Below are 25,992 nucleotides of genomic sequence, written 5' to 3' on the forward strand. Positions count from 1 at the left end.
CATCACGATGGTTGGGATGTGTCGTTATAATAAAAAAAATTATAGTTGCATCAACAATTAAAGTCAGCGACTTAGTGATTTTACCGGTAGATGTGTAGTCTTGAACAAACTCAGGCCGACCATTCCTGAGATGTGCGGTTAATTGAAACTCAACCACCATAGAACAGCGGTATCCACAATCTAGAATACAAATTCAAATAATAACCTTTATTAGGATATGAACCTGAAAAATTTCGAATTCGAAATCAGCTGATTTACGACGACAAGTTTACCACTACACCAACTCGGTAGGTTTGTTTTTGTTTGTAATTTTTTTTTTAAAGCAGTTTAAATAGAACAGTAGTTTTTAGTATCATTTATTTATGTAATTAGTAATAAGTAATATTATTATTTAATAGAAATAATTATTTAACTCTAATCATTATCAGATGGTCAGAGTATGTTTAGTTGTAGAAATAGATTTACTTTTTTTAAATTTATATAATTATTTGTATATTTAGTCGTAATTTTTTTATTTTTTAGGTTGTCTGTTTCACTGAAATGAAAAATTGTTCTTTCATTACGTACTGATCGATACGGATGCAAATTTATTACAAAATAAATAAAACTGACTTTTTTGTCCCTCGTTTGATGAAAAATACTTATTACAGAGAGCTGAATATTTTTTTTAGATTTGTGATTCTTAACACTAGAGATGAATTTGAAATCAATAAACTGAACTTCTTCTTTCGGTATACATGTATATGATATTAGTGTGCTATTTCAAAAAAGTATAAATAAATAATAATCGGCCTTGTTTCCTCTGGCTAGAATACATAGCTGAAATTGATTAAAAAGTTTAATGAAATTTTGTCCGCAATAATTATTTTTGTTTTACTATAATTTTTACTTAAATGTCAAAGCTATAATAATATTTCGATTGTAATATAAAAGTAATTTATTGCAAAACCATACGAAATTAAGATTTGTTCATTCCTTTTATAAAACTAGATTGAACAGCAATCTTACTCATGTGGTTAAGGATTTGTGTTCTAATTTATAAACAAACAGCAATTTAAATAACACAAAACTTTTGTTTTCTCTTTCAATATATATCTTTCTCTTTGTATTTTATTTTTAATTATTACCTTGCAAAGAGTTAACATAAGCATAAATGAAATATCATAATTTTGATGATATAATACATCCTTCAAAACCAGACGCAACTTGCAATCTAGTTAATGTTGGTTTTAACCTATTCCTTCAAGGCATTAAATGCAACTTCCAATACATTACTTTATTGCTGGTTTTATAAAGACTCCTTCAATTCATCAGATGTTGCTTCCAATCTGTTGTAATTTGTAGTACATTAGTTTATTGCTAATTTTATATACCATTCGAGGAGGTTAGATGTAACTTGCAATGATTTACAACATTTAACCTTTTTTTTTACGTGTTTTATTAATTCCAGTGGTTTTAAATAATGTGATAATAGTCATAATTATTTCCTGACAACTGCTTAGCCGTATTTTTTAAGAATACTAGCTTTATGTTAATATACCACAAAAATTAAGATGAGAATTACACTTCCCTTGAATTTGATTTTACACTTTTATAACAAGATCACAAAAATTTTGTAATATCAATCCGTACAAAAGTATTCCTACTTTAAGTACTCGTATAAAAATATCAATATTATATTGTTTTTTTTTTTTTTTTATTATCATTGTTATTAGAATTTATTTTATATTATTTTATTTTTAAAAATGTGTATAATATAATACAGTATATTGTAATAAATTTAGTAGTCATAAAAAAATTCTAGGAATACAGTAATAACCTGTATTTAAACGTATTTAAAGGTATGTAGATACGTTTAAACTGAAAAACGAAATACAAAAACTAGTTAAAGTAAATCCTAATTATTTAATATATATTTCACGATTATCTAGCTGAACAATTACAAATGAGTAAAAATTTAATTTAGATTGTTAAATTTATTAATAATTTTACTATTGGTAAAAGTAGTCGTTTGATATGGAGTCATCTTCTAGGAAATCTACCCACTTTCAATTTTATTATTTTTATTAATTAAAAATTAATTTATTATTTCGTTTATTATCCTTCCGCTTTCCTCTATTTTCCTACATCATTTTAACGTGTTAAAATATTTTCTTCCTTCGGTTACTGTTCTTAAAGAAAATTTATTTATCTACCCATAAATTTTTACAATCTTTTCTCTTAAATATTATACTATGAATATTCATGCGAATCTTCACTCTGATTACCCTAATCCTCTGGGATTTCTTCGGGATGGTAGCATAGAGGATGTAAGATCTGGGTCCAGCATAAGACAATATTAATTTTATTTCTTACTACTTTGTAAGGCTCCTTATCTAACAATATTAATTTTAAAAATTTCATCTTTAACATGCTCTAATTAAACGTAATACTTTGTACACAGCTAGTTCATCATAATGTATGCATATATATATATATATATATATATATATATATATATATTGCATTATCAATGGCGTAAACAGATTCTGCTTGGAGATTCATAATATAGATAGAAAATTTAAAAAATATAAATAAATCTAATAAGCTTAAAATTCTAAAAAGTTATCAGATCACTGTTATCTTATCGTTATTCAGCAATTAATTTTCCCGATTTATTTACAACAATGATTTTTCCAACAGTCTAGTACATTTATATTACGGATTTTCTTTTTTTAATATCGATTTGTAATAACACTGTTTGGCCACAACCAGTTTATTTTGCTTTTGCACTTATAATAAGCCCAATGTTCATTTATTCCAGTTGCACAGATATCGTCATTTGAATTATTTTCCTTACAAATATATTTATATATAGGCTGTTTTTTATGAGCAGTTTACTCAAAGATTTAAAGATTCAAGTGAAAAACTATTAACATAATTACGTTAGCTGTAACCATAGTAATGTTAAAGTTATGCCAGCCTCCATGGCGCGAGTGGTAGCATCTCGGCCTTTAATCCGGAGATCCCGGGTTCAAATCCCGAACAGGCATGGCATTTTCACACTCTACTTGTCTTCATCTCATCCTCTGAAACAATACCTAACGGTGGTCGGGGAGGTTAAAAAAAATGTTAAAGTTACAATTTTTAAGATTTTATTTTACATTCATGTTGAAAAAAAGGGAAATTTTCAATGTTTTCTGTACTGCTAGTCTGATGCTTTTATGTTACTCTGAAGTAAGGTTGTTTGCTGGTTTTATTACATTTTTATCGATTCTTTTCTGTATACTGCTCATAAGCTCTGTAATAAAATAACTGAACACAACTATATATATATAGCTAATAAAATTCATTTCTCTCCATTAAACTTGTAGAACAAGTTATCCCCAGTGTATTTTGAAAGTCATTGCAAAAAATATTTGGGATATACCTATAGATGTGTTTTATTTTTTATTATTTTTTTAATTTATTATATTTTTTTTTTTTGGATGACTAGAGCGACTTTTTTATTCATATAAATTAATTTTAAATAAAAATTGTATAACATCTAGTTATTTTCAATTCATAAGTAATTTTTTAAGTTTTTTCAAGCTGGTGTAATTTTTTAACAAAATTTTCACTTTGGTAACAAAGATAAAAAATAGCAGGGAAAAACTTACGTATTTCGACCGAACTTACCGGAAATCCTGGAATTTATTTTTAGCAATCATTTGTAGATTCCCAATGGAATGTAGTTCAGATAGGACTTCAGAACGGGGAGTTAGTTTTTGTTGCCCCGTTCATTTGTTTATTCATGCCGTTATCCAACTGAAAAGAGTTTTGTTTCGTAGAGAAACCTCTTAACTTTATTTAGAGCTATTTCTCTGTTTTATATGAATCAATAGTCGATTGATCAACCATTTCTTCACAATCTCCATTGTTTTCTTATTGGGATGTAATGAAATTAAATCTAAAGAAGTAATAACTGATAACCGTTTTATAAAACTTTATTTTTTAAATTATTAGTTGAATAAGTGTCATATAGAATGAAAAAAAATGATTTTTTATTCACTTTGTTAAAATAATTTAATATCTTATAGTGACTGGATTGTAATTTATTAAATTATTTTAATAATATTTTTTTTGTAAAAATTAGTTGGAAAATTTATCCAGAAATGATTGATTGTATTTAATTATCAGTTTATACATTTTTCGAAGACAGAATACTCGATTTTTGGCTTGTTCTAATTTGAAATAATTAGCATACTTTTTTCTCGAAACTCAACAAATAATCCAACTGTTAATAATATGTTTATTTTCTCGATTAAAAGCAGAAAATTCAGTTTGTAGATCATCTATGTCAGTTCTCTAATAATTTTAACATAATAAATTATAATATTTTAGCATTTCTCTATTCTTTTTTGAAAGCTGTTGTTACAGTAAATTTTATTTAAATTCACAACAGCATTATGGAGTTAAATGGATTATTTTTAATTTACATTTCAAATCTATAAGATTTTATTTCATAACATAATTTTAATTCTACTGTAACAAGATAAAATGATTTTTCTTTATAACTGTCAATTCTGATCTCTGAAATTTCCAGTAAATTTAAATAATTGGTTATACAGTTTATTACTTTGTACAGCTTGTAATCAATAAAATAAAAACATAATGGGAACACAATTTTAAAATTGAGCACTGGTTTAGATTACAATATTTAATTAACTATGAATAATAATGTAATTTTTCTATGAAAAAACGGTCATTTAATTAACATAAAGCATTCAAAAATCCATTACAACCACGTTTATAAAAAATAAATAGAGGCTTTATTAGCAATAATCACACTATATACTGATAATATTAACATTCTATATTATCATTAATTTTATGTTAATTATCATTATTACAAGAAGAGTAATCGCGAAACTGTACTAATATCTATATATCTATATAATAAAAGTACTTAACTAAAAAACAGACCTGCACAAACAACCTTGAATTAGATTTAACATAACTGATACAAAGTTATATACATTATGTGTTTATTATTATTATTCACTGAAATTTGTAAATCAACACCAGAAATATTTGTTCCAACACTCCTTAAAAAGCTCACATATAATATGTAAAATTTAAAGAAATATTCTCTTTTAAAGAAATAATGAAAAGAATTCCTACTCATCCTCGTCATTTTCAGTTTCCTTTTATTCAGGTTTATTCGGGTTGGGCCTTCTACAAAATTCTACACCTGCCATGAACTATTCGTGAACCATCTCTCTTCCACTATCCTCACCTTATCCCCTCTCTTGTGCACTTCCTCCATCACCGTATTTATCCATTTCATTCTTCGTCTACTCTTGGGTCTTCTACCTGTTTCTTCTACATGCAGAATCCTGTTTGGTAATCTTTCCTTATTCATCCTTTCAATATGCTCAAACTATTTGAGTTTTCATCTGCCAGTTGACTCGACAAGGTTTTCCAATTTCAATTCCTATCTAATCATACTGCTTCTCATCCTATCCCTTCTTTTCTTCCCTAGCATTCTTCTCTTGAGTTTAATTTCTGCTGCCTGTGCTTGATCTTCCATTTTCCGGCCATCGGTCCAGGTTTCTATCTTACATCACTCTCTTATATTACAAAGGTACTTCCTTGTTTCAGACCAGATTTCATACACTCTGATAAAATTCACTTTTCTTCTGTACTCTTGTACTTTTTTCTTTAACCATTCTCCTATCCTCACAAAAAAACTGTTCTCAAACTAGTAAATATAACTTTTCTAACACTCATAGTTACGGCCATTGAATTTCCCTTTTTTCTATGCTGCACAATCACTTTACTCTTCTCAATACTAAACTGCATTCCATATTTCTGAATTTCTTCACTGCAAACATTTATTCTACGCTCTACAACCCTTTCAGACTCCCCACCCCTATAACCAAAACGTCCATAAATAACAAATTGCCCTTTCCTTCTGCTACTTCCTTTTAAATTTCTTGAAGATTCTACCTATAGTTATTATAAATAAAAGTGGAGATATCACACTTCCTTGCCCCAATCCCTTCTCTAACTCAAAGCTATCTGACCTCCCCAGCCTTGTCTTGACACAACTTTGATTTCTTTCACAGATAACTTTAATCATCTGAAAGTCCGCTTTTTCCACATTTCTTTCTTCTAGCACTTTCCACATAACTTCTTTTTCACGCGTACGAAGTAATTGAATTTATAAGGCATATATGCAAAGATTTAATTTACATAAGATTTGTGTAAACGTAAAATCAAAAAATGGTATTCATACAGATAGATATAATCTACAGAATGATAAATATTAAACTAATGGTTAAAATAAAACTGGAAAAATTTGTACATAATAAAAGTAAAATTGAAAATTATCGGTCAGGTATGTGAAAATTATTCAGATATATGATGAATTGAATCAAAAAAGCAGTGAAAAATTTTGCAAATAATTTAAAACATATGAAAAAAACAAATGAATATATTTATATATATTTTTTTTTTTTTTGAGATGGTATATGAAACTCCCTCACATAAGCTAACTTCAGCTTTCTAGGAAGGTGCCACCAAAATATAAACTGCTCTTCTCTTGAGGGTATAAGCACTTAATATGAATGTTGATTGGTTAGAGAAACCTACTCTTTATGTAAACTAGGAAGTATTATGATAAATCTCATTTTATGATTTAACTTCTATGTAATTCGGATTCAATATTGGTTAGTCTAAAACCATCGGAATTTCCATACAGATAATGGAAACGCATACTGGTAATCCCATATTTTCAGTTAACTCATAACTTAATCCGATGTTTTTGAAATAATTAGTTATTACTTTTTTTTATGAAAACTCCCTTAATTAAATAATAATTATAATCATGTTTACTAATCTTCGTTATAATTTTTTTTTTTTTTTTTTTTAATTTGCTCTACACAAATAAAAAGCAATTTTAATTTCAAACAGCTCAGTTCATAACATTAAAGCAAATCATTTTAATTATATTAAAAGCATCGTCCTTTTATTATGAAAATAAAACAAATACGTCTACTACTAATATGTGGTTAAAAAAAAAAACTGTTGACTATAATTTATATGAAAGGAATTGTGTTAATATTTTATTAATTACAAAAATTTACTTTGGTTTGTTTTAAAGAAAATGAAAATATCAAATTGATTATGCTGTAATCTATATGTAACATGAGTAGAAAAAATTACAATGTTTTAATTAAAATTTACATTAAATGTTACAGAAAATATATTAAAATTAATTTTTTAACAGACTATATGTATATATTTTTTTTTTTTTGAGGTTTTTAGGAGGCATATTTTGGTCATTAGCCCATTTCCACTTCAAAAAAAAAATAGAAAAAAAGACTTAAATTTTTCAAACTTCCAGTGAAACTAGAACTGTTAATTCTTTCTTTGTTAGACAAAGTCTAATAAATACAAAAATATAATCAATATGAATTTGGATTCCTGAACATTCGTATCATATTTATTTATTTACCGCCTAGGCTTTTCTTTCGGCTGTGTGTGATGTTGAGGGATGAGTCTATAATGTGATTTTGTGTGTGTGTGTGTGTGCGCGCGCGCGCATAATGTGCGATTAGTTTGTTGCTTTTGTATGCCGAGTAAGTTTTGATGAATCTGTTGTTAAGGAATTGGTTGTGACATGTGATGTGTAGCAACGTGTGTAGTTTGTGGTTGCTGTTAAGTTGTGTTGCGTGTATGATGCGCTTTTACATTATGTCATGTTCGTGTGTGTGACTTTCTGAGTGGTGTTTGATTGTGTGTATTGACGTTTCACCCCCTTCATGATGAAATACACAGCAGATGTATCAGGAAGGGGGTAGCCAGGGGTGGAGATTTAGTCGGTAGTGCGCAGGAATACAATACGAACCTAATATCATCTTGCGGAAACTGTCAGCGAATTCGACATTGCTTCGGCGCCCGTAAATGGGGTTCCTCCATCTCATTAAAAAAAAAGCTTTCCTTTCGACCATCCTTTCTTGCACTTTTTTCTATTCTCCTTACGGCCTCAAATTCTGATGACAAAGTGTCTGAGGCCTCGGACATGGCATCTTCCTCCCTGATACCGATGATACCGATGATGTTCTGCTGCTGACATCTGGTGATGACAACTTATATGGAGCAGTTAGTATCGTTGTTATCGAATCTAGACTTGATGCGAGATCGCTAGTGACATATTTACGGCGGCTGAAGAACTCGATTCAATCTTCAAACGTGCACTTGGAGCGGCTGACGTTCTCGCTCTCTCCTTAGCAGCAAATCATATGTCCAATTTAAACTTTTTGATCCTCTTCTGCCCTCCTACCACACCCTTTGAAAGCTGAAAACTCTAAATTGGCGCTTAATTAGTTAGACTCTCTTATCGGAAAAGATTTCCAAAAAGAGAATCGGGATATCTCAAATAAAAAAGATTAAAGGGGAGCATACAACCGTAGTTTTAGCTATCTGAAACTAGCATAGTGTTGGTCGCCAATTTGGATTGGGATATCAGAATTAAGTTTTAATTTTAATCATTTTTCTAGTCTCATCGAGCTCTTCAAAATGATTTATCAAATGTTCATGGTCCCGTTTGAAACTTTTGCTTTGCCCCTTTCTGGCATTTACATCACCAAAAATCAAAAAGGAAATATTACAGAAAAGGAGTTGTTTTTGTTAAAAAAGTTGTTCTCATTCATTTTTTCTTCTCCCCCTTTTTTGTAAGTCAAATTCGTTATTATATTTACAATTTTATGGAAAAATAATAAAAATAATTGTATTTTCTTCAGTATGGGATGAAGTACAAAGCTTGTACGCTGCGTGCTGCATACTTTCATCAAACTTCTTAAGAACTAATAATTTTCTAAATTTTTGAACGGAATGTAATTCTAGGGAAAATACTTAATTATTTTAAAATGATTATAATTTTTTTTTCAGTTAGTACACATTTAAAATAAATATTAAATGAAACTAAAATTTTACTGAATAGAATTAACGAATATATTACAGTATTGGTTAAAACTGACTCATGTAAAAGCAACAGACAAATGTACTTACATCTACAATGACCCCATCAGCCGGAAAAGCTATAATATCAGAAATTGATGGCGAATATCTAAAAAATTCATGCTCATTTTTGTACCATTTAACTGAATTTAAAGTTCCAAAAGCAACATCAAAGTAGCATTTCAATGTTACTGTACTTCCAATTACTGCATGATCTGGTACCAAGAAATCGGTCAACTTCAGGCTTCTTATTCCTGTAAAATAAAATTTTTTTTAAAGATATATATATTATTAAGTATAAGGTATATTATTAGGTATTAATTAAGTATTTTAGGCAATAATATTTTTAATACACAGAATGAATGATCTATATTTAGTATTTTTGTTTCAAAAAATAAAAATTGAAATTTAAGGTTTTTAACACAATAATTTTTACAAGTGTTATAAATATAATAATTAAATCGAATTCTTTTATAAGATATTTGCCTTATTGCGGTGAATAATTATTTCAGTAGTTTACCTATTAAAATTAATTGTTCCGTAATCATGTTCTTTGGGAATTGTGAAATACTAATCACTTATGTATAAAATTGATCTAAAATGTAAACATTTATTATACCGATATTAATTGTTGTTTTTTTTTCGGTCTACATATAACATATTTGATTGGACATATTACTTCTATTTGTTTAACTGTTATTTAAAGTTTAAAGCGCCATTTTAATTAAAATAATTTTCAATTATATAACCCAGTGATCGATTTTCAATAAAAATTGTTTAAATATACATTATAAAGATGGATAAACATGCCCTTTTTACATCTATATAAATAAAAATGTAAATATTCATTTGTTTTTTAATCTTAAATCTCCGAAATTATTCACCGATATTTGAAATTTTGACATAAGAATTGTTTTGCATTCGAATACGCGCGTGTTTTTATACACCTACTATTTATATACCTAAGATGTCACACCATTGACATGTAAAAACATGTTTTTTTTAAAAAACAGCGCTATCTGTTGAACGTAAAAGCAACACACGCTACACTAAATATTTTACGATTCCATTTCAATGTTTCGATAAGTGTCCACTGTAGACTAAAAAACTACTGAACCGATTTACCCGCGGGGAAAAAGGGAGAAAGGAAAAATCGGAAAAGGGAAAAGGAAAGAAGGTAAAAAAGGAAGAAGGGGAAAATGGAAAAAGAAAAAAGGGGAAAATGGGAAAAGGAAATGGAAAGGGGAAAGGAGAAAAAAGAAAAGGGAAAAGTGGGAAGTAAGTAAAAGAGAAATGGGAGAAGGAAAGGGTAGGGGGTAAATGGGGAAAGTGAGTGTGGTAAAATAAAAATGGGAAAAAATGAAATTGTGATGAGGGGGAAAGGAAAAGAGGAAAAGGAAAGGGTAAAAGGGAAAGGTTAAATTTTGTGAAGTTCCGTAATGTTCATTTTGTTCATGTTTTATCAAACTTTCAATTCTGTTCATTTATTTAATCTATTTACTCGTATATACTCAAATCTAGCAACAGCGAAGTATTGCCGGGTCAGCTAGTATTATGTAAATGTAACATACGAAATTAATATAATTCCTGATACTCGGATGTTCAATTATCTCCAATTCATTTTTATCTTTCAAATGTTATAATTCGTTTTTTTTTTTTTTAAACTTTGTTTTACAGTTAGTTATCCGATAATGTATACGTATATGAGAATAAACCTAACCAATAAACAAGTCTTACATGCCAATGCAACATATATAACCATCATAAAACCATCATCATCATATAACCATCAATAATAATGTTATTTACCGCCCCTACAGAAAAAAATATATATTGCGCATTAGTGACGGTTTAATGTACTAATATTAACACGTTTTTAATTATTAAGCAAATACGTCGTCGTTAAATATATTTTTTAATGAATGAAACTTGAAGTAATTAGTAGGCCATATGTGAAATCTTTTTTTATTATTATTAATTTTTTTGTGCGAAAAGGCCAAATTAGTACCAGACAAATATCAATTTTTTCTTGCTTTTTTCTTTCTTCCCTGCGTCTTTATTTTTGCGCGACTGTCCATTTTCCCCTGTTCTTTTTTTTCTGGCACAAGAAGTTTTACAGTGTAAATTATTTTTCGTAAGTTTTTCTTTCAAACCAGTTTTCTTCTTTCAAGCCTATCCTTTGGAAGTCCTCTTTCATTTGTTTCAGGTAATTTGATTTAATTTTCATGCTTCACAGCTTCTCAAAGATTTCTTTAATTAATCTGGTTCCATCTTGATTGTCTGTCCAAAAAAATTTAACCTTCTTTTTCTTATCGTTCCAATTTTTCTTCATTTTTGTTGATCTCCTTAGTAGATTTTAATTTGTATTCTTCCAGTGTTATATTATTACCCCACCGGGTTGGTCTAGTGGTTAAAGTCGTCATCGCAAATCAGCTGATTTCGAAGTTGAGAGTTCTAAGGTATAAATCCTAGTAAAGGCGGATTTGAATACTACATCGCGGATAGCGGTGTTTTTTGGTGGTTGGGTTTCAATTAACCGTACATCTCAGGAATAGTAGACCTCTCTTTCTCTTTCCTGTTTAGCCTCCGGTAACTACCGTTTAGATAATACTTCAGAGGATGAATGAGGATGATATGTATGAGTGTAAATGAAATGTAGTCTTGTACATTCTCAGTTCGACTATTCCTGAGATGTGTGGTTAATTGAAACCCAACCACCAAAGAACACCGGTATCCATGATCTAGTATTCAAATCCGTATAAAAATAACTGGCTTTACTAGTCAACGCTGGAACTCTCGGCTTCCAAATCAGCTGATTTGGGAAGACGCGTTCACCACTAGACCAAGCCGGTGGGTTAGGAATAGTAGACCTGACACTGTACAAGACTACATTTCATTTACATTCATACATATCATCCTCATTCTTCCTCTCATGTACGAGTAATACCTTACGGTGGTTCCGGAGGCTAAATAGAAAAAGAGAGAGTGTTACCTTATTATTATCCGTTTATAAAAGTAACGTTAATAAAAATTTAAAAGAGCGTTTATAAAAGTATTCCGTGGATCCAAAAAATCGTAATGTAATGATGGAATCAGTTAAAAGCATCCGGTTTTCATACTTATGTTCATTATATTAGGTTTTCCATTGCAAATATTGGTTGTGGCTGGCACCGCTGTATGAACTACACTGCGTATCCGCAGTGACGACACCGGCATGCACACACCTCAGCAGGAAGCTCAGTGCGTGAATTTTCTTTATCAAAACAATATTGGTTATCACAGTTCAGCGTAATTATCGACGTGAATATGGCGGTGTCTCGCCTAGGAATAAAACAATACTCCAGTGATATAATCAGTTTGAAATAGATAATGTCTTAAAATAAAGTTACTAGGCAGGCCGTCCATATCTGATCAGAATGTGGAACGGAAGTGAGCATTTTATACAATACTCAGTTCCATTCAGTAAAAGTCACTAGGAAGACGTAGTTTGGAGTTAGGAATACCTAAATCTACAGTGTTCAAAGTGGTACGTGAGAAGCTTAGATCGTGTGCGTGTAAGATGTAACCTTTATATGAAATCAAACCCAGCGACAAACTGAAAGTTTTTGAGTTTGTAGCTTGAATGCTTAACAACACTGATGAAAATGAGAATTATCTGAAAAATTTCACGTTTTCAGATGACGCGACATTCTACATTAGTGGGTCAGTAAATCGAAAAATCGACACAATTGCAGGATTTGGATATAAGAACTATCGCACAAACTTATAGAACATCAGCATGGCTCTCCCAAAGTTAATGTTTGGTGCGGACTGATGATAAGCAAGGAAGTTTTTTTTAATTTTATTGTTAATTTCATATCAGAGGTTTTGCTCAGTATAGGAACAATATTCTTATTAAACTTTGCATTGATTTAATAATCGTAACTTGTTTATTGAGCAGTTTATGATAACATGAATTTTTTTTATTTTATACACATCTAACGTAAAAATATTTGTTAACATTATTGGAGTATTATAGTCAATGTAATTATCGCAGTACCTGTAATCGCTTTAGCGAGATAATAATTTAATTTTGTAGAAATTTATCTTAGCGACATAGATGAAGGATGGAGTATTTTGCATTTATCCCAGATTCCTCCACTAGTAATAGATCAATTAGCTCATTATACACTACCAAGTCAACGTATATCTCTTTTAACTATTTACTTTGCAAAGGATAAAACAGAAATATATCTATAGTATTCTGAATGATGAAGTGGTGGGTACAGGGAAGGTGTTTTTTTTACAGTAATACGGTGGTAACAAAGATACGTATACATGGGCACAATTATACAAAGAAATTTGTAGACCAACAGCAGTGTTAAGATATTGATACTCTCCAGTAGGTCTTTTTACTTCCTTGTACGAAGTAAAGGGTATACTGCGATCGCGAAAAAGTTTTGGTTTTCAGTTTTCAACGCGAAATATCCATTTTGACCATCCCTGAATCAATTTTGATTAGTCTCGGCGTGACGTCTGTAACTATATGAGTACTTATGTATGTTGCATAACTCAAAAATGATTTGCCGTAGGATGTTCAAATTTTGTATTTAGGACTGTTGTAACATCTAGTTGTGCACCTCCCATTTGTATTGCAATCGAAAACCAAAGATTGTCCAAAAAACCAAAAATTGTCCAAGAAAACGTTCAGAATTCACAAAAATTTGGATTTTAGACTTTAACTGCAGTAAAAAGCACTCATTCAGAGCTTTTAAACGATATATCATAAGTGGTACTTACTTGCATTGGTTCCAGAGTTAGGGCCAAATAAAATTTTAATTAATGAAATATTTGGATCCTAGGGGAAAGCATATCGGTTCGAATCAGACTTTATCTCCTTTTTTTCTTTTTTTTAGCTTTTATTTTTTAATTTAAATATATTGATTTATTAATAATTATTATCTTCTCATTGTAAAAAAAGTTTTACGATGAATAATAATTTAATTACAACGAAAAAAATGAAAAAATAACAGAAGTTTTTAATGAAATAAAAATTTATTTACTTTTCATTTAAAAAAAAAATGTGTATATGTAATTTAATAAGCGTAAAAGGAAGTTATGTGGTTTCTACATTAGATTTTTCTTGTCCGTGGTTTAAATGTATTTTCCGATTGACTTTTTCCTTTATTTTCACTCTCCACGTTATTAAATGATTTTATTGAACATATATATTTATTTTTTTACGAAAAATGAAATTCGTTAAAAGTTCATTTCAGTTAATAAAAACAAAATTTCTTCTAGTGAGGCGCAGTCCATGTAATTATCATTTAATATTTGTATAAATTCGTTCAATAAGGAAGTAATTATAATTAAATTTCATATTATTTTTATTTAATTGGCTAACTAATAAAAAATAATTAAATAAATAGAAAAAGCAATAAGAAAAAATACTCTCCAAATATTGAGATTCTATAATATTGAAATTCGTTTTAAATACAAAACAAGAGTAAGGCTTTGTCTCCATTTATTTTTTTTTGTTTTTTTATTTATTTTTACTTCAGCATTCCCCAAGTCATTCGCGTGATTGATAAACCATTTGCACAACTCCTTAACGGAATGAACTTTAATTGATTTCTCTAAAATATTACTTATAAAACACGATCTCAATGCAAAAATTCTGCAGTAAAATATAGCGACAAATAGATTTATCACGTGTAGATTACCATGTTCTAAATATAATAAAAAATTGTATTAAATTATAACGACAATTAAAGAAGAAATAATACAGTTTATTTGTAATTTTAATACTTTGTATTTTTAATTAAAAAGTTATTATGATTAACAATCTTGCGGATTTGTAGAAGTGAAAATGTGTGTCTTTTTTTTTGTTTCAACTTGGTGGATTCTTTTCAAAAGGGAGGTCATGAAGCTGCAGTGGTAAAATAGTTCCCCAGAGAGTAACTTACAGTATGTTGACCCTTGACCATGGTTATTGTAGTAGTAGTATTGGTTGTTACTGTATTTGTATGAGAGGGGGGGTTTATGAGTCCTAAACCCGTAGGGACACATTCAAACCTCGTCATAACGTGAAGCTATACGGCAATAAAAATCTTATCAAAAAGAGTACTGCATTAATATGCAGGTTACACTATATATGTATGAATATTCGTATATTTAAGTGCTAAAATATTTCTAAGATTTGATTTAGAACTAAAATTTTAAATGCTATAATAAAATAAATATTTTTCCTTTTTTTGTACAATAATACAATATTCACTAAATTAAAACTGGTAATTATTATTTAAATTTACTTTTTACAGTAATTATTTGATGATATACGACGCTGCTTTAAATATATTTATTAAATTAAGTAGACTTAGATTTCCATTTTCTTATTATTGAAGCTTCGTGGAAGAACTAGGGAAATGGTTAAAAGAATTTCTCCCATATTATATAAAAAGTCAGAGACAATAAATTAAACTTTTATTGTAAAAAATCTCGGTAGTAACATTAAATTAAGATACGAAATTCTAGTGTAATTGCATTTATTTTTAATATATTTTTATACAGGCCAATAAAAGTATTATTGTCTTATAATAAGCCCATCATAAATCTGTGTTAATTTAATTTGTTATTCTCAGTATTTTTCATTTGAAAATTCGGAGTTTTTACACAATTACCATTATGTAATTTTGAAAACATAACAATACAAGTATTTAACTTCAATTCAACGTAACAACAAAGTAGATTGTTATTACGTTGTCTATCAATTGCTCTACTGACATTGTTGACGTTTAAATTTACAAGTATTTAACTTCACCCACCGGGTTGGTCTAGTGGTTAACGCGTCTTCCCAAATCAGCTGATTTGGAAGTCGAGAGTTACAGCCTTCAAGTCTACAGTCTAGTAAAGCCAGTTATTTTTACACGGATTTGAATACTAGATCGTGGATACTGGTGTTCTTTGGTGGTTGGGTTTCAATTAACCACACATCTCAGGAATGGTCGAACTGAGAATGTACAAGACTACACTTCATTTACACTCATACATATCATCCTCATTCATCCTCTTAAGAATTATCTAAACGGTAGTTACCGGAGGCTAAACAGGAAAAATAAAAAAAGTATTTAACTTCAATTTAACGTAACAACGAAGTGGTCTGTTATTACGTTGTCTGGGTATATTGCTCTGCTGATATTGTTGACATTTAAATTAGAACTTTTCATTTCAACCAAATGTCAAGGAGATACACGAAAATAATCCTTCATGCAGTATTGAAATTTCGAATAAAATTATTATAATTTTTACTTCCTTGTAAGTAAAGGAAGTATTGTGATCGCACAAAATATTTCGGTTTTCAGATTTCAACGGAAATATCCATTTTTACTAATTTCGGCGTGACGTCTGTATATACCCACTCCAAAACTCCAAAATGTTTATCCATAGAATGATAAAATTTTGGATTTAGGACTGTTGTAACATATTGTTGTGCACCTCCCGTGTTGATTGCAATCGACTCGACCAAAAGTGTCCAACAAAGCTTAAAATTCAATTTTTTTTTTTAATTTTGGACTTTTTCTTAACTGCAATCATAAGTCCTCATTCAGAACTTTTTAATGATATATCGTAAGAGGTACTTATTTTCATTGGTTCCAGAGCTATAGCCAATTAAATTTTAATTAATGAAATATTTGGATCTTACACGGGGAAAGCACATCGGTTCGAATCCGACTTCATATACGAATATGTTTTTAAGTTTTGTTTTTTTTTAATTTAAATATATTGATTTATTAATAATTATAATATAATGATTAGATAATAATAATATAATGATATATATATAATATATAATATGATATATATATAATATAATGATTACAATCCAGAGGTCAATAACCTCTGATTGTAAAAGAACTTTTACGATAAATAATAACAATAAAAAAAGAAAATATGAAAAAAGTTATTAGTGAAATAAAATTTTATTATCTACTATTAATTTTAACTCTTACATTTTTACAGAAGTTAATAATTATTAATAAATCAATATATTTTAATTTAAAAAAAAGTTAAAAAAATATCTATATATATGAAGTCAGATTCGAATCGATGTATTCATGGTTACGGATCCGACACGTTCTCACTTACACCATATAACTACTTCAGCGACGTGAAACAAAATTAATACATAAACTAATATAAGATGCTGATATGGACACCACAAAAAAAATATGATGCAATGTGGTGTCCATTCTCTCTTTTTCCTGTTTAGCCTCCGGTAACTACCGTTTCGATAATTCTTCAGAGGATGAATGAGGATGATATGTATGAGTGTAAATGAAGTGTAGTCTTGTACATTCTCAGTTCAACCATTCCTGAGATGTGTGGTTAATTGAAACCCAACCACCAAAGAATACCGGTATCCACGATCTAGTATTCAAATCCGTGTAAAAATAACTGGCTTTAATGTGTGTCCACTACAATGAAATTGTGTAACTGTCCACTTTATTAAAGAATTGGATGATCGTATCTCATTTTCAAGTGAAATAAGTTTAAATTAAATGCAGAAAAAATGCTTATATGTCATTTAATAGGCGTACAAGGAAGTCATGCGGTGACCACAATAGATTTTTTCTCTTTTAATTTATTCTTGAGAGCTAACAATTACTAAAGAAGCTTCATGACATAAAATATGTACGGAAGACATATACAGATGATAGATCTACTGTGCTCTAGTAAACAGATACCATAAAACTTTTCCTAAAAAATATTTTTATTTTTGTCTTAAACTAAGAATTGAACATCATACAAAGTATCTTGAAATACTCATAATTCGTTATTCTACGAATATTAAAACAAATATTAATATACTAGACAAATAAAAATTTATTCTGATTATTGTAATACTTTTATATCAAGTAGAGATAATCAGAAATGGATAAGTGTGCTACTCCATGCTTATGAAAAAGTATTTTCCCATTATTTGTCTGGGTGAATCAAAGGAAACCGTAGTAGTCACAAAATACACAATTATAAAATAAATAATCGAAATTTTTAAATACCATATTTAACACCACCACGTTTTAATTCGTTTCTTCTTTTTTATTTTTTATTTATTTCATTTTTTCGGGATCCTCTTGCAAAAACATTTCGTTTGATATCATTAAGTACGATACTGAGGCAGTTAGTGTTCGCCATATGAATATTTTATATATATATATATATATATATATATATATAAAATACTACATACTAGACAACAATTTATTTATTATTATGTTTATTTTTGAAACTTTTTCAAGAAAGAGCTTTTACTTGATATCATTGCTGGGATTAGAAAAAAAAATGTTTATAATCTGATATTATGAGAGCTGACGTCCATCATATTGATCCTTTCGTGATGCAATAACCCTACCATATTTGAAGTGTTACGACATATCCACAATACTTCATTCGTCAAAATCGGTTCTGCCGTTTGGGCTTTATATGGAATTAATTAACACCACCTATACACACATACATATACGCGAAAAATATTATCCTCTTTCTGGATAAACCGTAGTCTGTAATAATAACGTATGAATTGTTGAATTAATTAATTATTGAAGGTATTAAATAAAACTATAATAAAAAGAAATTCAAAAAGCGTTATTGAAAATTATTTAACGAATTATTTATGTATGGAGATATGATGATAATTATTTTTTTATTACTTGCTTTTCTTTAATTCAATGTTTTATTTTCATGTTTGTACTCAAATTTTGAATCCTTAATTTAACATACTTCTTGACATTGCCGATTGATGTAATTTTGCATAGTTGCTAAGGTTGGGTGACAATACAATATTCAACCATTACTTTTGCAAACATCTTCCCGGGTGGGAGTAAATTAAGGATGGAAATTAAGGGTGCAGGTGTAAAAAAATTGCAAAATCTGCAAAACGGCTATGCAGGGTTTTAAATTCAAATTAACATCTAATTAAACGTATGTAATGTATGATAATAATTTTATTAAAGTATGACTAAAAAGTATAAAGCAATTTTTTTTAAATTTTGAAAAATTTTTGTAATATTAATTAAAAATTCATTGACAAAGGATTGCTTCTGTTAAAGAAAAACTTATAATTTTTTAAAACATAAATTGTTCAGAAATTTTTTTAAATGGGTAGATAATTTATTAAAAATGAAATGAAGGTCATTTTTAATAAAATTACCTCCCATAAAAATGTGTCCCGTAAAAAGGACTTCTTGTAAACCGAGCTATTTTGAGTTAAACGAAGAAACCTTACTTGTAAACAATTACAAGTTGCTGGAAAGGAGGTAAGTTTTCAATAGATTCCATCCCATGAAGTTATATTTGGAAATAAATAGACTGATTTCTTGTCAAAAAAAGTCGTAAATATCTTTCTTCAGCAGCTCTATATTATCTTATCATTCAGCAAAGCTTTTTATTAACAACAAATTCAGAATTTCCACTCGACAATACCTCCTGTTGTGTAGTGAAAATTAAAGATGGTCTTCGCTGGTAGAAAAAGAAGCTAATTAACCTGAAGGTTGTCGAAGCGAAAGTGTGACCATGTTCAGGATAACAACTGGTCAGAACTGTCTTTTTATCCATCTGCACGTAATAAATATATATCCTACATTTAGATGTCTCATTTGTAAAGCGGACAATAGTGTTATGAACTGGAAGCATGAAGTGAATGATTGGGATTATTTTAAAATTGTAAAGGAATGTGTGTTAGAAAGATCTATTGGCGAAGACGAAAATTAATGACTTTCTATCAAAATTAAAGCATTTGTAATAAATATTTACGAATTAGTAAGGATTTTTTTTTTTTTTTTGTTTAACCTCCGGGTCCGCAGTTAAGCATTGCTGCACATAGGATGAGATGAATGATTTGTAGCGTGTGTGAAAAATGCCATGCCTGATCGGGATTCGAACCCAGGACCTTCGGGTGAAAGGCCGCCGAGACGCTACCACTCGCGCCACGGAGACCGGCAGGATTTTTTTAAATTAATGTTACACATTCATACGAATGTTCACATTAATAAAAAAAGGACATACATCATTTAGTAAATTAATTATTTCTACTCAATTTTTATTTTTCTTATTTTGGGTATGAGATGATTAGTGTAATATTTTCCTACCGATATTAGTTAACAGTCTCTTGAAACAGCTTAAATAATATGACATGAAAAAAGATTTAGTCATGATTCTGTTTTAGTTGTAGTAAAATTCGTTTTAACCTTTTCTTACTAGGACTATACTTTACTAAATTTTAATAAAATGTTATCTAATATATTAGAAATTATTGATAATAAACTTAAAATTACTAAGCGATTTATTTGCTTTTGTTTAGTTTAATTATATCCAAATTAGTGACCTATTTAATAAGGTACTTAAACCAATTAATTTATCCTATAATAAGTATTTATCAACGCTGGTAGATACAATAATAACTGACATTATTTAATTAATTAACCTTAAACAATTTCATAGATACAACATAGGTTACAGCCCTACTTCTATGTTTTCTTTAACTATTTAATTTAAACAGAATGTAGAAAATAAGAGAAAAACATAATTAATAAACTACCTGAGTAATAAAACTCAATTATTTAGATAATGAAGTATAATAAGTGAAAACTTAACATATATATATATATATATATATATATATATATATAAAGAAAACAAAGCAAAATTTAAATTTACACTACAACATTAGATAAATTTTTAAATGAAGTAAGTTTAACACATTATAGATAAAAAGAATTTATAATAATTAATAAATTCATTCAAATTCAAAATTATACCTTACCAAAATTAAAATTTAGCTTATCAAAAAATTTTATTAAACAATATTAAAAAAATTATTATTATTTTTCATTTAAATTACAATGCAATTATATTAGTTTTTTGTGTTTTTTTTAAAATCCAAATTAAAATTAAAATTTTCCATTAAATTAAAATGATATAAACAGATCTTCCACATTCGATAGTTTGTCAATTTAAAACTAAACAGTAAATCAAATTACAATATAAAATTCATCAATAAAATAAAAATAAAAATTTATTTATAATTCATACAAGAAATACTCTTATTTATAAATTTTAATGTCATTCTTCTATTTAGCAGGTCCTTCTCCAGCATTTTTTCTTAATTTTTTTTTTTTTCAATTTTCAGCTAATCTTTTCGTATGAATATTAAACTTCTTCTATCTTAATATCATTGAGCAGTTACCGTCTTCATCTTCCTCTCATTTTCTTAACAATTCACTGTACTCTCTAAAACAACCTTTAAAAAACAGTCCTTCCGTAACACATATCCAATCCAGTTTCTTTTTATATCTCTCAGAGTTTGCATTAGTGATTTAACTTCTCCTACTCTCTGTAACACAACATTACTAATTCTGTCTGTCCACTTTATTTTTTCCATCCTCCTCCAGGCACACATTACGAAAGCTTCTAACTTTTTATCATCTTTCTTCTATTAAGTCCACGTCTCTGTTGACATTTAAAGTAATCTTTTTTTAATAGAACCAGCCCTTGTTTTACTTAATAATATTTATTAAAGTTAAAAAGATAAAATAAATCGTAGAAGATTTTTCGCAACGGATGAATAAAAAAAATAATAAATAAACAGTGTTTAACTTTTTTGTATATATATACATATGAGTAATTTCCTATAAAGTTTAACATAAGAATTATTTAGTAACATTATACAGCACAATTAATTGATATATAATACTTTTTTAATAATATTTTTAGTTAAATTTTTAATAGATTTTTATGCATAATTTTGTGACATAACTTGTTATTAAAGAGTACTGTGTCAATAATTCCAATTTTTATAAGCAACTACATGAGGATTTGATTATAATATTTGTGCAAAATAATGTATAATTTTATATGCAGGAAATCCATAATAAATGGTTAATCAGATCAATACGTAATATGTACAAAAATAAAAAAGACCAGATTTCATACCAACTGATGGATTTAGTGAAACTTTTAATGAATTTAAAATTGTAAAAGTGTGATTAACATAGTCTTTTGCGTGAAACAAATTTTATTTTAGTTAATATAGTATAAATAATCTCATTTGGATTTAGACTTTATCTCAAGAAATTGAAGATTTATGGCAAGTCAGATTTAAAATTTTATTTTAAATATAACTTTTCTTTGCCGCGAACACAAAAATATATTATGATTTCAGTATTCTCTTTGTTTAAAACATAAATTGTCACTTTACTAATAAAATTCCTAAATTTTAACGATCATTTTTGTTCTTTTATTTGTATATTAGTAGTAACATAGAATACCAAGAATTTCTGCTTATAAAAAAAGTAAATGGCAAAAAAATTTTATTTTTTATACGACTGCTCAAAAAGGTGTGATCAAAGGAATGGAATGTATTTAGGGAGTACGTATATTTGTTCTACTGAAACAGCTTAATGGCCGAACCGATTTAAATGTATGTCTCCGCGTTGGAATCCTTACGTTACCGGGAGTGTCATAAGATATATAAATATGTGTATATTTATAAATATATATGTAGTAGTTCAGATTTGCCGGTTGAAGCCCAAATTGTAATGAATTGAAATGATGAACTGAGGTCGGTGTGTGAGCTAGGTTGTGTGTGAGCTAGGTTTGAACTGAATGATTCAAATCACTCGAATTGATTTGAATCAATTCATACAATCCCAAATTTGATTAGAAGCATTGGATTGTAGCTCTTGGCATTGAATTGAGGATCGAGCCACTATTACAAGAACCCATGTTACAAAAATAATAGAATTTACTTTACATTAAATTAAATAAAATAAAGTAGTATTTAATAAATTAAAAATTATTTATTTTTTTCTGTTTAATGACAATGGACTTCCCGTGTGAACTGCATGTGAGGCTAGAGTGGTGAGTTGATGCGAGCTGCTCGTCCGAGGTTATACCAATCATCATCATCTACGGTAACAAACTGGGTGCGCGTGGGACGCTGTTTTGGTAGGTGCAATGGGTTGCTCTTATAATATTTCTGCAAACAATCGTCCGAGTTTCAAAATTCAAAGGGAATAATTATTAGTAGGTTGAACGCTAATTTTTGCATGCATCAGGTACATTATCGATCTAACGGATCATGGTTATTCGGAAATGTTGTTATATCTTCGCAACCAATCTACCAATTTTCGAAATTCAAACGGGGTATTTTCTAGCATAATACAAAATCACGATAGAACCAAATCAGAACAAAGTTTACTGATATACTCACAAAAATCGAGTAGCCTACAATATGCCAGACCAGGTTGTGTCCGGCGAGATCCCACAAAAGATCCTTGTAGAGTTTGGTGACAGTAGAGTTTCATTAGAGGTAATGCTGTTGGCATCGGAATAAGGATCGAGCCCATTATTGCAGAATTTGATGCTTTAGGGGGACAGGGCAAAGTGGAAAGTCGTATTCTGCCAGTAATATTGGGTTGTGTTGTGAAGGTGCATAAACTACAACGGACTATCTTAGATAGAGCTGTCATAGATCTGAGCTCTCATATCTTTGTCAAGGGCCTGGCCTACGTAGCATTGAGTCAAGTGAGACAATTGGAGAGTTTAGCCATTACTTGTTTGGATCCCAGAGAATTATTGTATGACCTACACGATAAAAAATCCCTCGAGGAGCTCAGTCTCTTGAGAAGACTGTGTTTAGATTTGTATACGCCAATTAAATAAATAAATTGAAATATTTACAGTTTCCTCATTTGGCTTAGTACGATAATTACGTTATTTTCATAAGTTTTCGAATCGTGAATTTTTCTTGATGTATGTAAAAGTATTAAATAATAAAAACAATTATAAAAATTAAAAAACACGACTGAAAAAAATTAAAAAAATTAATAAATTGAAGTTAAAAAACAACAATAAATCGAACTAAAAAAAAATCAAATTATGGAAGTAAAGGACTAAACATCGTTATGCAGAATTTAATTAAACAAAATAATTGGTGTCCAATCTACTTTCAGACAGTTTTAATTTTTTTAAATATATTTTTCGTGTTGTAGAACTAGCAGGCATTTAAGTTTGTCTAACGACTAAATTCTCACCAGGTCTTACATCGATAAAAAAATGTTGTTCTTTGCTCTGAATAGTAATTGTCCTATATTAAAGAGCTCTGAATAGTAAGTAATTATTCTATATTAAAGAGCCTCCAAACTGCATTTAAATATTTTCGTAGATTGGCAAAATTTTCTTATCGATGTAAAACCTGATTAGAACTTAATCATTAGACAATCTTAAATACCTGATATTTCTAAGCATGAAAAATATATTTAAACAACTAACAACTATCTGATAATTATTGGCCACCCATTATTTTATTTAATTAAATACTGCATAACGATATTCGGTTCTTTATTTCCATACCTTATTTTCTTCTTTTTTTTAATTTGATTTATTGTATTTTTTTAATTTCAATTTATTTATTGTTTTTTTTTTTTGGCAGTCCAGTTTTTAATTTTTATAATTGTTTTTACTACTTCTCACTATAGAATTTATGTGTTTTTTATGACTACTTTGTAAATATAATGTCTAACACTAAAAATATACAATGAATATAGAACAAAAAATTATTTTTTTAAATACCTCATTACAAGTAAGTTCTTAAAAAAAATACAATAAGTGTATTTTAAACAATTTTGAATATAAATTTGTATAATAAAAACAGTTTTTTTTAAGAAATAATAGTTATTTTAACACGAGAAACATTTAAAGTTACTCTTATTTTTTTTTAAGTATAACATTTTAATTTATTAATTATGATTATTATATTAAAAGAAAATAATTAATTTTTCAAATCTTTCTTTAGTATTAAATTACATCCGTAATAACGTAAAAAATTTAATTTATTTTTTTTTTTTAACTGATACAGATATCTTTAGGCATTACTAAAAGTTGTGATGCCTTAGGCTGGAGTATCTAATTTAATCAGTCGGTGTAGCTTTACCCCTTTTGTATTTTAATATAACTTAATAAAATTACTCCTGCTTCGGTTTATTGCGTTACAAATATCAAAAGTATTCTACCCTTAGCAAGCAAGCAGTCTAAGAAGTTACAAAAAGATATAAATGAAAGTAAGTAATTTATAATACAGCGTAAATGAGATTATATAATCATTTCGTTATAATTATAAATATTTACAATCCCTGTTGAAAAATCAAGGGAAAATAAATTATAAATATTAGGGAATAGAATAAAAATTTACAAAAACGGAAATCTATAATCTATATTGATTGTACATTATATTGATTCTATATTTGTAAACGTAAATTCAAATTCATATTTAAAGAAATCTACTGATTTTAGTTCAGAAAAAGTAATGGAAATAAATATTGGGTTTCAGGGATTCACCTCATTTGTCTGCTTGGAGAAATATTATACAAGGATTTTATGCCAGTAAGAAAAATGAAATTTATATCAATTCAACCTTATATATCTGTCCATATTTTATCCGTGTATATCTTGGAGAACGTCTTATGAGATTTAAAGAATATTTTGAACATGTTACTGAATATACTGCAATAACATACCGTTTATATTGTTGACTATATATACCATATAGTCAACTATTACTATTATTAGTATATACTATATATTTAGATTTCATTTAGATTTTTAAACTTTTCTATCATTAATCTTGATTGGATTTTTTTAAATCAATTCAATTGATTAACTGTTTGAGGTTTATATATATGCTCATACGTATACAGTATATATATTTATATATACCGAGTGTCTGATAATTATATGAACAACTTTGATATTTAGTTTTTTATTAAGATACAATAACGGGTTGTAGGAATTTAGAACATTAAAACTGAAAGTACTTTTTTTATCTATAATCAAAGACATTCAATGTGTGTACCATTAGTAATTCGCAAAATATCCAACCGTAATCAATTTCATGCCATATTCGTTGTAACTACCCACATCTATGAGTTCGAATACATTAAAAATCCTTTCCTTAAGGTCACCAATATTCAC

The 25,992-nt window shown here is 28.4% G+C and overlaps 1 protein-coding gene across 1 annotated transcript in view; it reads right to left on the reverse strand.

Moving 5' to 3' along the window:
- The window catches only part of LOC142327515 (uncharacterized), a 156,420-nt gene that overhangs the window by 95,239 nt on the left and 35,189 nt on the right, over positions 1-25,992 (reverse strand). The window contains exon 2 of the mRNA XM_075370641.1: positions 9,037-9,239. Coding sequence (XP_075226756.1) covers positions 9,037-9,239 — 203 coding nt within the window. The remainder of the gene's footprint in view (positions 1-9,036; positions 9,240-25,992) is intronic.

The sequence above is a fragment of the Lycorma delicatula genome, chromosome 7, assembly GCF_047948215.1.
Source record: "Lycorma delicatula isolate Av1 chromosome 7, ASM4794821v1, whole genome shotgun sequence".
Classification (NCBI taxonomy): domain Eukaryota; kingdom Metazoa; phylum Arthropoda; class Insecta; order Hemiptera; family Fulgoridae; genus Lycorma; species Lycorma delicatula.